The 14,423-nt window shown below is 44.6% G+C and overlaps 1 protein-coding gene across 11 annotated transcripts in view; it reads left to right on the top strand.

Moving 5' to 3' along the window:
• TLR8 (toll like receptor 8) overlaps positions 1–14,423 on the top strand; it is a 65,479-nt gene that overhangs the window by 43,288 nt on the left and 7,768 nt on the right. For 2 of the 11 annotated variants that reach the window (XM_021079507.1, XM_021079508.1), the window contains exons 2-3: positions 3,033–3,155; positions 13,119–13,182. Coding sequence is in view for 2 of the 11 variants with exons in the window: in XM_021079505.1 (XP_020935164.1) it covers positions 12,445–12,608; positions 13,119–13,185 (231 nt within the window). In the remaining 9 variants the exon portion in view is untranslated. 11 annotated transcript variants of the gene reach the window in all.

Consider the following 14,423-nt stretch of genomic DNA (forward strand, 5'->3'; position numbering starts at 1 on the left):
AGGAGATGTGGGCAGGAGCTAGGTGTTGAGAGCTGCATTCTAGAACAACCATCCTCTTCCCACTTAGCATCACAGGACTATTTGGTGCTCCTATACCTCTTCCTTGGACTACTCTTTGTCTGGCTTCTTTGACAGCTCTACCTCCATCACCTTCATTCAACAAGGACTTTTTTTACTGAGTCTCTCCTTTATGCCAGGCTTGTGCAAGTAACCAGGGCTGTGATGAGGACAAAGATAGCTCTCTTCATTTTGTTGCTCTCAGAACACATAGGTTCTGCTTTTGATTCCTCTTTGTCTCTCCTCTTTGTTTTAAGTGAGAACATTCACATTTGATTTTACATATTTGTGTGTATTACACAGAGAGAGTTTTAACCTTGCTCAGTTTACATAATCATGTATTATATTTTTACTATTTAAATAAATTTTTAAATTTTAGAATAGTTTTAGATTTACACAAAAGTTGCAGAGATAGAGAGTTCCTGTGTACCCCACATCCAGTCTCCCTTATTGTTAGCATCTTGTATAATTATGGTACTTTTGTCAAAATTAAAAAAAACCCAATACTGATACATTATTATCAATTAAACTCCATACCTTACTCAGTTTTTATTAATTTTCCCCTGAAGTCCAGAATGTTACATTATATTTAGCCATCCTGGCTCTCTAGGCTCCTTCCTATGAGCTGTGACAGTTAATAGATTTTCCTTGTTTTTGAGGACCTTGACAGTTTTGAGGTCAGGTATTTTGGTAGAGTTCCCCCCATTTTTTTTTCCCGATGTTTTTCTCATGATTAGACTGGGATTATGGGATTTGAGGAGGGGGACCCACAGAGATGAAGTACCATTCTCATCATAACACATCAGGAGTAGCTGTTATCAAAAGAATTATTTCTGTATTTATCCATCAGTATCCTCACCTAGCTAAACACAGATTCATACTGATGTCTCTAAATGCAATCCAGGGCCATATGGTTCATCCAAGCCTTCACTCTTGTATAAGCTCTATTTTTCACCAAGTCCTATTATGTCTTTACATTATCACGATGTTCACTTCCACTTTGGTCTTTACTGGCTGATAAGGATGGTTAACACTCAAAGCTTTACAGACTATAAAAAACATTTCCATCTGACTGCAAGCACATTGGAACAATCACAGGATGGTCTTGCTTTCATCAACTGACTCACTCAACTGTGGCTCACTAGTTCACACGCCATCCACCCATGCCCCCCACCTGACCTCGAAACCCTCCCAGTCTCTCAGCCAACTTTCACACTCTTCTCTGAAGCATTTCCTTCCACAATACTCTGAGGCTTAGAGAAAACCAAGGCAGCTGTCTCTGGCCCTATTAGCCTCAGTGTTCCACACTGCTCTAGTGTTTATGGTAGCAAGGAACATTCCAGATACAGCCTCGCCCTGTGATTCCAGGTGGGGTATGAGGAGGAGATTTCCTCTACTCCCGATTCCCAAAACTTGTCTGGAATTCCATGTTTGCTGTGTTCCTGAACTTAACCGATACCAGACCAGCATCTCCCTGTGACCATATCATCCTCTCTGGGCTGGATATATTTCATCTTCTCCAGGGAATGGAAGTACTGTTTTCTGTGTTGTTTCATTTATTTCTTCTGGTTAGAACTGGATCACAGCTTTGGAAACTGCCACTTTTTCTCCCATTCTGTGGAGCCAGCCCTCTTCTGAAGTATTGGCTGCCTCAAAGCCTATTTCCAGAGCCACAGAGGTCAGCGAGGGAGGACGTGTGGGGCTCGAGTCAGGGCTCCCATGGGTAAATGCGTCACAGTGATTTTCTGCTTCACTAGTCCCTTTTGGTCTGGGGACTTCTGTCAAGGCCTAAATTTGTTTTGGCAGACCTGGACCAATAGGAATTCATGTCAGCATCTACACAACCCATTGCTGGAGAGAAACTGGATTATGATGAGATTTTAATGAAAGAGGTGGGGACGAAGAGCAAAGGATTGATGAGAACCAGAAAACACAGCCTCTTCCTCTTGTCAAAATGTTGATGGGGTCCTTGATACCGTTTGACCCTTCACTTAGGGCACTCATGAAAGGAGAAGTTGAAAGAACCCAAGAGCAGAAGTGGGACAGTGAGAGTTCCAGTACTCCTCTCCACCACCACCGTTGACCTCTGGCTTCAGTTTCCTCATCCATGAAATAAGGGGCCCTTCCAGCTCTAGCGTGCTATAGGGTTTTCCGATGACTTGGCTCATTATCTGGAAGATAATGACTTCAGGAAACACAGGAATGGGCTGCAACTGATGGAAAGACTGAGGTTTTCAGATAATTGCTCTACAACCTGGAATCCAACCCTCCCTCCTCTTAGCAAGCTCTGTGCCCTCATCAGGGGCTGCATCAGCCAATAGGAAGAGTACTTCAGTAAACTTTGTCATCCAAAGGCTGCCATTTTCTTTTTTTCCTTTTTTTTAAGGCTGCCATTTTGTAATGGGCACTGAGATGTTGTATAGACTAGCATGTTAAGCTTCTGTTTGAAATGAGAAATAATTGCACAGTGGGTAGGTGTAAGTCAGGATGAGTGCTAAGACTGAGACAGCTTGAGAAGAGCAGGCTATAGGGTTCAGGATTTGGGAAGGAGGGAAAGGAGGGGAGAAGCTGTGGAATTGTGGGAACCAGAACATGAGGACCAGGAGATGGATAATAGCTGCATCCTGTGCCTGGGTCTTAGGGCTCATGTCACTTGTGTCCGTGCTGACCAGGCAAAGGGCAGCTTGCTGTCTGTCCACTCGGGAGCTCTGCACTTCAATTTAAAACCAGGATGGGATCACAGGAGATCTGGCCTTGTATAAGGAATCACCCTGTACATTTCTCCATCCAAATCCTTTACTTGAGAAATGTGTCTTTGACAAGACCCTTTCTACTTTAGCCTTTTCTGTATTTCATGGGGTTTTTTGTTTGTTTTTTGGACAAATAACTTATTCCCAGCACCTGATATTGTCCTAGGTCTTGAGCCACCTCCAGGGATCCAGATCCATGATATTTCCCCATGTTTTTTACTACAGACTTGATGGTGAGGAGCCATCTGTGGCCCTATGACTGCCCTGATGCTCATTGACACCAAAGGAAAGGGTCACGGCCAGCGCCTTGAGTGGTCTTCCTGGCCCCCTGTGGACAACAGCCCAGAGGTGAGTGAAGTCCATGACAATGAGGGTAGTTAGAGTAAGGGACTGTTCTAAGGGTTCCACATGCATGATTTAATCCTTAAAGCTACCATTAGAGAAAGTATGATTTTTCTCATTCGAGAGAGAACAAAACTGGGGCTCAGAGAGACTCATGGGCCTCAGAGTGGGGTTTGTGTGTTGGGGACTCGTGTGCTGCCTGATAGGCTTGCCCTGGTGGGAGCACTTGATGACAGATGGTCTCCATTTCGGAATGAAGATCTGAGTCAGCATGGATGGCAAGGGGAAGAACAGGGAAGGGGCTGCCCGGAGCTTTGTGCCCTGGCAGGGCAAACAGAGCAGACCTGGCCCCTGATGGCTGATTTCTGGGTTCGGGCAGAGGACTAGATCCTTGGGCCAATTTCCATGTGGGATAAACTTGTGGTTCGCGGTGACTGTCCTGCCCTGGTGTTCATTCCGTTTTCATTTACATCTTTCTGGTTCCTGGTTGTATGGAAAAACCTGTGATGACTCATTTGGTTTGAATAAGTTGCTGGTTTCTATGGTCTGCCTGGCATGGCAGTACACCATCAGCAAGTGTGACCCAAGAGTGCGCCATGCCTTCTGAGATCCAAACTGACTGGTCTGTGATGGACTGACATTTTGTGGCCTGAAGGCTAGGCCATGTATCCTTTCTGGAAAGGCTGACCACTCTCTAGCTGAAAAGGGCCTCTCTCAGTCTATTACTGGTGGTCACTTGGACTGATCTTCTTAAACTTTATTTTTTAAGCAATTGTTTCAAGGGAAAACAAGACTGAATGGAGGTCAGATGATGTTTTTGAACTGACTATTACCAAGGTTTTGGGTGAGTCTACAAGGCCATGGGCTGTGGTTGCTGCTGTGATGGGAATCTCTTCCCAAACCCTATGTCAGGCCTTGAATCGCCTGAGGGACCATTGATTAGAGGGAAGTTTGGGAATGGCCGCAAGCCTGCGTGTCCGAGTTCGGAAAGGCCTTCCTTTGTAACAAGGTTGCCAAAGCCCATTTATTGTCGTCCAGAGGTCATGCAAGAGAGGTGGACAGAGCACCTGAGGGAAAATAAAACAATAAAGTGTGTGTGTGTGTTAAAATGTTACCCTACCCTACCCACCCTGTCCCCAGTGTGATCCCTTCAATTCAAGGAATATAAGGCAAGATGAAACATATTATATCCCATTCCTAGACTATTCTTTTCTTTTGATCGGAGGTCAGCAAATGTTTTTTTGTGAGGTACATGTTTTAGGCTTTGCAGGTCAAGAAGCAAATTGAGGGCATTGTGAAGGGACTTATATAAGAGAAAAGCAAATGGCACAATTATTTAATGGATAAAATTCAAAATATAATCCTGTCCAAGGAAGATTGACTGATGGCCAAAAAGCACATGAAAAGATGCTCAACATCCATAATTACTAGAGAAATGCAAATCAAAACAAAACTGCAATGAGGTATCATCTTAAACCAGCCAGAATGGCCATCATCAAAAAGTCTACAAATAGGAGTTCTCATTGTGGCTCAGTGGTTAACAAACCCGACTAGTATCCATGAGGACACGGATTCCATCCCTGGCCCCACTCATTGGGTTAAGGATCTGGCGTTGCTGTGAGCTGTGGTGTAGGCTGCATACCTGGCTTGGATCCTTCATTGCTGTGGCTGTGGCTGTGGCTGGCAGCTACAGCATCTATTCAGCCCCTAGCCTGGGAATCTCCATATGCCGTGGGTGAGGCCCTAAAAAGACAAAAGACAAAAAAAAAAAAAAAAAAAACCCAAAAACAAAACCCAGTTTACAAACAATAAATGCTGAAGAGGGTGTGGAGAAAAGGGAACCCTCCTACACTGCTTCCTGGGAATGTAAGTTGGTATAACCACTATGGAGAACATTATGGAGGTTCCTTAAAAAGCTAAATACAGAACTGCCATATGATCCCCCAATCCCACTCCTGGGCATATATCCAGAGAACAATAATTAAAAAAGATACATACACTCCAATGTTCATAGCAGCACTATTTACAATAGCCAGGACATGGAAATAACCTAAATGTCCATCGAGAGAAGAATGGATAAAGAAGATGTAGTATATACATACGTACAATGGAATATTACTCAGCCATAAAAATGAAATAATGCCAATTGCAGCAACATAGATGGACCTAGAGAGTATCATACTAAGTGAAGTAAGTCAGAGAAAGAAAAATATCATATGAGATCACTAATGTATGGAATATAATAAAAATGATACAAAAGAACTTATTCACAGAAAAGAAACTCTGAGATTTCAAAACCAAACTTACGGTCACCAAAAGGGAAACATTGGGGAGAGGGATAAATTAGGAGGTTTGAATTGATGCATATACACTACTACATATAAAATAGGTAAGTAACAAGTACCTACTGTATAGCACAGGAAAATCTACTCAATACTGTGTAATAACCTGTCTGGGGAAAGAATCTGAAAAGAAATGGATATATGTATATGTATATTTGATGCACTTTGCTGTACACCTAGAACTAGCACAACATTGTAAACCAACTATACTTTAATAAAATTTTTAAAAAATCATCAAATGTAGGGGTTTTTTTTTTGTACTACTGGTCTAAGAATGAGAAAAAAGGAATTCTGTGTGTGTTTGGGGGTGCTAACATTTTGCCTAGTTGGAGTCGACCAGTTAGCATTCTGTCTCATCTGATCCATTGCAAACGTTCATCTGTGAAAATCATTGTCCACTCTCTGGTTGGACTTGGCCCACATGCTGGAGTCTGTGGACTCCTGCTCTTGGCTAAACCTTCCAAGACCTTCTGAGAGCTTAAATCCAATTCACTTAGCACACCACATCAAGAAATTAAATTTTCCTGCCTCATGGCCGTGCTCATCCATTCACTCATTCAGTGCACATTTATTGATCTTAGACTCTGTGCCAGGTACTGGCCAAGGGACAAGGATACGGGGAGAAAGACCTGCTCTGTGGCCCCAGCCTGGTTGGGGGCTCACACCCACCTCACCACGTGCAGTCCTAGAAATGTGCGGAACACAGATGGAGCAGTGCAAATGTTAAGTACATCTCTGAATTCTTTGGGGAAAAAAAATTGAGTTCACACTATCCTAAATTGAGTACATGTGTGTGGTCAAGTTGGAAAACAAACACACACACCAAGATTTTCTAAGGAAAAGGAAAAATGTCCCCATTTCTCCCTCATCCCTGCCCCCATCCTGCTCCCCAAAGCTCACTGCTCTTAACATTTTGCCAAGGACCCTAGCAGCCACCCCACCCACTCACCCACATGGAGACACAAATAAACCCAAACTCGCCAAAATGCACTGGATACATCTGGCTCGGGTTATATTTAAATCATTTTATAAATGACTTTTCTCCCCACCCCAATTTCAGTTTTGCAGTTTTACAGCCCAGTCCATAAATGATTTGGCAACAGTGAAGAAATCACAAGTTCCCTTCTTCCCACATAAGCTTTTGCAAACCACAGGCGAGGTTCTGCTGATGGTAGAGTGGCCGGTTTTAGGAAGTTGGTTAGTTTCTTAGGTCTGTGTGCGCCCGCAGCCCAGTGAGTGCCACTTCACAGCGCTGCAGGTTCTGGCATGAGCCATCAGAAGGCACGGCACCAGAAGAACGGTAAGCCACTTTTATTTTTTAACGAAGCTCTCCAACAAAATAGAGGATGTTTGACCCCCAAATAGGGTTTGGTGGCAAATGGTGTGACCCAAGAAAGTGACAAATGGGCAAAATCAGTATAAAAAGGCAAGGTGTTGGAGCAGCGCTAGATGTAGGTGAAATGGTCTGGCATGTGGGAAATTTTGAAAATCAATGCAGTGGTTTGACGTTTTGAGGAGGAAAAAGAGGAGTTCCCGCTGTGGCTCAGCGGTAATGAATGTGACTAGGATCTATGACGATGTGGGATTGATCCCTGGCCTCGTTCAGTGGGTTAAGGATCTGGCGTTGCTGTAGCTGTGGTGTAGGTTGCAGATGGCATGCCAGATCCCACGATGCTGTGGCTGTGGTGTAGGCTGGGAGCTGTAGCTCTGATTTGACCCCTTTCCTGGGAACTGTCGAATGCTGCGGGTGCAGCCGTAAAAAAGAAAGGAGAAAAAAAAAAAAAAAAAAGGAAAAGGAACGAATTCCAAGTTAGGGATTGAACTGGAATATGACCTGCTGGTTCTGCCTGAAACAATACTTTCATCTAGAGTGAAAGGGTTGGGAGCGAAGTGGCTGGGGAGTCTCTCTGCTCACACACTTGGGTTGCTTGCTAGTGCCCAGGCAAAGCCTGAACTTCATCTACTGTTAGAAGCTTAATGTGCATTTGTAATTGCTACTTTTCTTAATTTTATCTTATTTTTATTTTTTCTCTTTATGCTCGCATCTGCAGCATATAGAAGTTCCCCAGCCAGGGGTTGCATCAGAGCTGCAGCAGCAGTCTATGCCACAGCAGCACCAGATCTGAGCCACATCTGTGGCATCTGTGACAATGCCGGATCCTTAATCCACTGAGCGAGGCTGGGGATCGAACCCACATCCCCTCACAGAGACGAAGTTGGGTCCTAACCCCACTGAGCCACAATGGGAACCTCTGTAATTGCTACTTTTCTTGTTCAGAGTTTTTAAGTAAACGTGTTACTATTTCCATAATCATATTCTCTAGTGTTTAGATGTAGCTGGTGGTCAGCTTTTGTTACTGTCAAGAACGGTCAGATTGAAAAACCTTGCAATTTTGGGAGTTCCCATCATGGCTCAGTGGTTAATGAACCCGACTAGCATCCATGAGGATGTGGGTTCGATCCCTGGCCTCGCTCAGTGGGTTAAGGATCTGGCGTTGCCATGGGCTGTGGTGTGGTATAGGTCGCAGACTCGGATCCCGTGTTGTGATTCAGCCCCTAGCCTGGGAACCTCCATGGCCCTAAAAAGACCAAAAAAAAAAAAAAAAAAAAAAAAAAAAAGAAAGAAAAAGAAAAAAAGAAAAATCGAAAGAGACAAATAAAAACTTACAATTTTAAAAAATGATTTATTTTCTAGAAAATCAGTGAATTTAAGAGCCATTGCAAAGACCGATTCCAAGAGACTCTCATCCAACCTTGACCTTAGTAAATTTTTTCCATGCTTATTTAGTACTTGTTAAAGTTCTTAGAGTTGTTTTTACAACTACTTAATGTATACGTAAATTCTTGAAGTTAATTGTTTATATCCAATGAATGCATATCATAGGTCTTGAAAATAAGTCTATATTCAAATTGTATGATGCTTTACAAAAGGACTGCGATAGCCCATAAGGAATAGAGGCAATGACATAATTATTTATATATATGTGTGTGTGTGTGTATATGTACATATTTTTTGCATTGTATATATTATATATATAAATTTGTAAATATAAGTATTGCAATTGAGGTGATTCAATTTCTACTTGTCATAGCCAATATAATTAGAGTACACGAAAGTGAAAACAAAATTATGAAATCAAACTGAACTTGGAAAATGCCCCAACTCCCTCTCATTGGTGGTGGGTAGAAGGCACAGACCTAGCTGACTCCTGGCCTCGGAGCAGTGGTTCTTAGCTTTGATGATATATTAGAGTCACAGAGAGAGCTTTAAAAAAGTTCTGCTGTCCAGGCTGAACCCCAGACCGATGGAGTCAGCATCTCTGGAGTGGGCTCTTCAGTTTCCCAGGTATTTCAATGTGCAGCCAAGGTTGAGAACCATTTGCCTTAGGGCAGCATCTGAACAGCTCTTTTGGTCTTTTCCTTAAGGAGCATAGACTTTTTTTTTGAGAGGGTGACCAGGCTCTAGGAAGACTTGAAACTCATTCATTAGCCTCTTAGCTTGATTCCAGAAAGCAAAATAAATTTCCATGTATGTTTCTCTGCCAAGCCGAGGCTGTGCATCAGGGCAAGGGCAAATGATGAAGTTCATTGTCCTTCAGTCTGCTTCTTGCCTTTCCTGTAATAATGCTTTCAACTGCATGGGGGCTTATGGGCAAGAAGGTGATCCCCCTGATACTCTAGGAAACCCAGATTTGGAGCATCAGGGTCTGTCTCACAGGGGACAATGTCGTGACCCAGAGTTAGCCTTTGAAAATGAGTTGGATGTTATTTGTAAGTGCGTCTCAGTGTCATTCGTCTCCAGGGTCTGTTGAGGACCATGTCATTCCAATGAAAGATTTCTTAAGTTCAGCTGAGTTATTAAGTGGAGTTGAGGGATTTGGGTTTTTTTTAAACTATTACCCCAATTTATAACTCTTTGGGGCTGTACAGACACAGGACATTTAAATGCATAACCCCTGGTTCTAGATGGGCATAAGTACCGGCTGTGTTGATTTTTCAGGTGGTAACAAAGAGCTGCTAATTGGTGCCTTAACTCCAGAATCAGTGGCTTTTCCAGTTGTTCTATGGAATTACAGAGAGCCTGCAAGTGCTCTGTGGTAGACTGATCAGTGGGAAGGCAAGGTGGGTAGTACCCTCGGCATTTGAATCCAGAAGGTTCCAGGTATGGCTTTGGTGTTTAAGCTGATAAGTGAAACCAGATCATTGCAGTCCAGCCACTGGGTACCAATTTGTTAATTGCACAGGTACCTCTAGGCTCAGTTTCCACTCTGCCACTTGCCGTCTGAGTGACCTTGGGTAAATGAGCCTCTGAGCCTCAGGCTCCCTGTCTATAAAATGGGGGCTTAGGACAGTACCAACCTCACTGATTTTTATGAAGATCGGACAGGAAGATGCATGACTTGGGCTCCCAGTGTTTTTTACATGATAAAGTGCTCAGCAAAGGCTGGCCAGCATATTCCTTGGAATTCGAATAGTATAATTTTTCATTTTTCTGTCTATGAAATCAGGCTCCATTTCTTCATTGACACGTGCATGTCATGTGGTAGGCATCTCTTGAGTTTTCCAAAGCTGTGAGTGAATCCATCAAAGGTGGAATGGATCAAGTTAAGTATCTATGATTAACTGTAAATTTCATCTAAGGGGACAAATTCTATCTGAACAACCATTTTCTTGTTAATTTACTTCTGTAATATATCAGTGATTAACAGGGTCAACTGCAAACGAATCAGAAGCCATGAAAAAGGAGAATTATTTCCAGTTTGACAAGCATTTAGTTCTGGTGGACTCCTCCATCATGTGCAATTAGCTACGTAATTCAGTCGGTGAGATTAATCCCATTTTATGATCGGTAAGATCTCACAGCACTTCCATGTCGGGGCATCTGCAGGCCCCATTCTGAGAAAGGGGTACAGCCAGGGCGATGGACTGAGGTGAATCACATCTTGGCAAAGGAAGCTTTCAAGGAGGCAGAAGGGAGGGGGCATCTTTGCAAAAATTGATGCCTGCAGCCTAGGAAAGGGGTGTGAAAAGCTAAGAAGCTGTTTGTTTATTCCAGGAAGACAGCTTTAGGTGCTCCGCACACCACCTTCATCCTGGGGTGTGTGGAAAGACCTGCGGGGTTGATTTTAGCCTCACCTGCTGGGGTCACTGCCTTTGCACCCAGCACACCCAGGCTCTGCCCCACCTGTAGCCCTCGCCCCACTGGCCAGGTTCTGGGGGTGTCCCCTAGGCTCACTCTGACTCCTAGGGTGTCCTCAGCTATGGCAGGCTTTTCTCAGCTGTTCCTTCAGACTGCACTGGTCTTTCAATGTGGTGTTTTGGGGAGTTCCTGTTGTAGTTCAGCAAGTTACAGACCCAACTAGTAACCGTGAGGATGTAGGTTCGATCCCTGGCCTTGCTCAGTGGTTTGAGGATCCAGTGTTGCCATGAGCTGTGGTATAGGTGGCAGGTGAGGCTCATATCTGGCATTGCCATGGCTGTGGTGTAGGCTGGCAGCTGCAGATCCGATTTGATCCCCCCAGCCTGGGAACTTCCATATGCCTCGGGTGCAGCCCTAAAAAGCCAAAAAAAAAAAAAAAAAAAAAAAGCCAAAAGCTGAGATAGGTGGTTCTTATTGTGCTCTTGGGTTTACCCAGAGCCTGAAGGAGAGGATTAGCTTGTCCTCTGCCACAGACCCAACCAAAGAACTGATCTGCTGTGGAAACTGGGGAAACACTTGTGAAATGACTTCCTCAATAGTGAACAATGCAATATTCGGCACAGAGGGGGAAGTTAAGCTAATTGCTTTTGTGTGTGTGATTCATACGCTTTCTGTAAAGAAATGGGCCTGGATTTTTTTTTTTTTTTTTTCTGTGTGTTCCAAGGCAACACCCATGGAAAGGTTGAGACCTTACAGACCTAGTCGTCCTTGTCAGGGTGTGTTCTGCAGTGAGCCCACTGGCATGGCCACATGAAAGGCTTTTTCTGGCAACCCGAACTTGTCTCAGCAGTGGGTTCCACCCATCAACTCTTTTATTCTTTTTGCTCCCAACCCCCGCCCCGCAGCATACAGAAGTCCCTGGGGCCAGGATCAGATCCGAGCCACAGTTGCGACCTTTGGTGCAGCTGCAGCAATGCTGGATCCTTAACCCACTTTGCTGGGTTGGGGATTGAATCTGCGTCCCAGTGCTCATGAGACATCCCCAGACCTGTTGCACCACAGTGGGAACTCCGCATCCATCAACTCTTATCTACCAGCTCTCTGCTCCCTTGTTCTGTTTCCCCGGGCTGCCCTTGCAGAGTACCACACATTTGGTGACTCAAAACAACAGAAATGTATCCTCTCCCAACTGGAGGCCAGAAGTCCGAAATCAAGATGTTATCAACCGGGTTGGTTCCTTCTGAGAATTCTAAGGGAGAAAATCCATTCCATGCCTTTCTCCCAGCTTCACTTGGTGGCTAGCAATCCTTAGCTTGTAGGGGATCGTTGCATTCTCTGCTTCCATCTTCCCACTGTCTTCCTTCCTAAGTGCGGCAAGAGGGTTGAGCATGCTTATAAGCTAGGTCCATTCAGAAAATAAACTATCGAACATTGTCCTGTGTCTCAAAAGACCCGATTTTACTAATTGCTCTATGATGATTCTTTTCATTTCTTTATTTTTCTTTTTATAGTCACACCTGTAGTATATGGAAGTTCCCAGGCTAGGGGTCGAATCGGAGCTGCAGCTGCCGGCCTACACCACAGCCACAGCCATGCAGGATCCAAGCTGCATCTGTGACCCACACCACAGCTCACGGCAATGCCGGATCCTTAACCCACTGAGCGGGGCCAGGGATCGAACCCACATTCTCACGGAGACAGTGTCGGGTTCTTAACCCACTGAGCCACAACAGGAACTCCTGATTGTTCTTTTCTTTTACCTTGTGTCCGTCTCTCTTTGATGCTGGGTGAATTCCAGGTGACTGGTGCTGTTATGTCATACTTAAGAGTGGGGCAGCAAACAGCTGATGAGAAGCTCCAGCTACAACGACCAGAGCTTGCCAACCATGAGTCCCAGCCCAGGGTGGGAGCCAGTTTTCAGTTAGGTTGTGCCAATGTGATCGTAGATCTTTGCTGCGATGCAGGGCTGAGACTAAGGTGAGGCAATGGCTTTGGGTGTACAGTTTCAGGGAGGGAGGGTTCCCCCAAAACTCAGTAATCAATATATGTATTATTTTAATGTTACATTAAAAAATAAAATTAGCATACTCCGGCCCTCAGGCTGGTGGCCAATTCTGGAAAATCAAGTTTTCTTGGGCTCAGTGCTGGAATGGTGATGAAGCAGGTAGAACACTGCCTTGCCAGTGCAGGGTCCAATTTTGTCTTTATTTAAAATGCTGATATGTTGTCCATTGGGGATTTTAGCTTTTTAAACTATATTCATCTGGATTACTAAATGTTTGGGTATCCTCTTAAATTTTACACTAGTGCCCCTGCTACTGTGCCTGTCTGTTTTCCCAATGAGATGTTCCTGCCTGGGGTGCTGGAGTAGAGTGTTTATAAACCATGTGGATGTCAGATATCCTGGAGCTGGAAGAGGGAAAAGGATGGAGTTCTGTGCCCCAGATCACACAGTGTGCTTTAACCCTCCTATTTGCTTTTTGACAGTTTGCCCCTGCCTTCACTTGTGCCTGGACTCCTGAACCCAAGGCTCTGGATTCAACCTTTTGAGGTAGTAAGTCTCAGAGGGAGAGTAAGGAAGGGTCTAGTGTTTCATGCAGACTTGCAACCCATTCCCTTTGCGACCCCACCTGGCACACCACAGCCATAACTGTTGCCTGCAGCTCTGAAGTCTTACCAGGCTCCTGTGCTATGAATTGACCTCACTTTGGTTGGCTTTAGCCTTCTGTGCTCTGCCCTGCCACCTACCGATCATACACTGCTTTCCATTTTCCTCAACTTCATACACATTCCTTGCCTGCTGAGGTCTCCTTTTAGACTCTTATCTTGTAAGGTCCTAATCATTGGCTATCACTTTAATGAGCAACTTCAACTATCAGCCTCAAACAGCAAAAGTCTATTCCTCTCTCCCTCTTGCTCCTTCCCTCCCTCTCTCTCTCCTTCCCCCCTTCTTCTTCCCTCTCTCTCCTCTCCCTACTCAGTTTCTCTGTTTTATTTGCATAGTTTCACTTTCTATCTTAACTGTGTAATTGGCCCTTTCCCCTCTATTTACCGAGTTGCTGTTTCTCTCTCTCTTTTTTGCTTCTGCATAGTTGCCATTTCTCTATTTTGTGTGAAGAGTTGCCATTTTTCTTCTGCCAGGCTGGATAGTTGGTATTCATTGGTTCCACTTAGTGGCAGTAAATTCTCTCCAGTCCCCTTCTCACTTCATCTGTGGTTCTGGTTGCCTTTCTCATCTCTTGGGAGCTGCAACTTTTGGTAGCCTGAGGCATGGGTGTGGCCAAGAGGAAGAACTCAGCTGGAGAGGTGCAGCTCCTGCTGGCCAGGGCCTTGGGCTCTGCCCTCTCTCCTCAGAGCCCATTGCGTGATGTGAGCTAGGGTTCAGTCTATGGATGACGAGCCTTCACAGTCCATTTGGCCTCTGTGAGGCCCTGACATGTAGGAAGAGGCTTCAACAATTAGGACTTTCTCTTCAACTTCTTTGCTAGCTGCCTGCTCATCACTTCCCCACTTCCCATCCATGTACTTCTCTTGAAATTGAGGTGGTTTGTAACTTGTTGACTCCTGTTCTTATCTCAGGACACTCTTTCAGGAGGGTGGAGTTAGGAACTTCAAGCTCTTTACTCAGAAATCCTTTCTGGAATATTCTGATCATTTCCATGACCTAGCCTTTAGGTTGCCTCAGATTCTCTGGGAAGCCAAATTCATCGTGAAAAAATGGAGTGGATGTCAAAAGGTTCCTCTTCTGGTCTCCAGCGCCCCCTAGAGGCTTTTCTCCTCAATTGCTCCTGC

This window comes from Sus scrofa, chromosome X (genome assembly GCF_000003025.6).
Source record: "Sus scrofa isolate TJ Tabasco breed Duroc chromosome X, Sscrofa11.1, whole genome shotgun sequence".
Taxonomy (NCBI): domain Eukaryota; kingdom Metazoa; phylum Chordata; class Mammalia; order Artiodactyla; family Suidae; genus Sus; species Sus scrofa.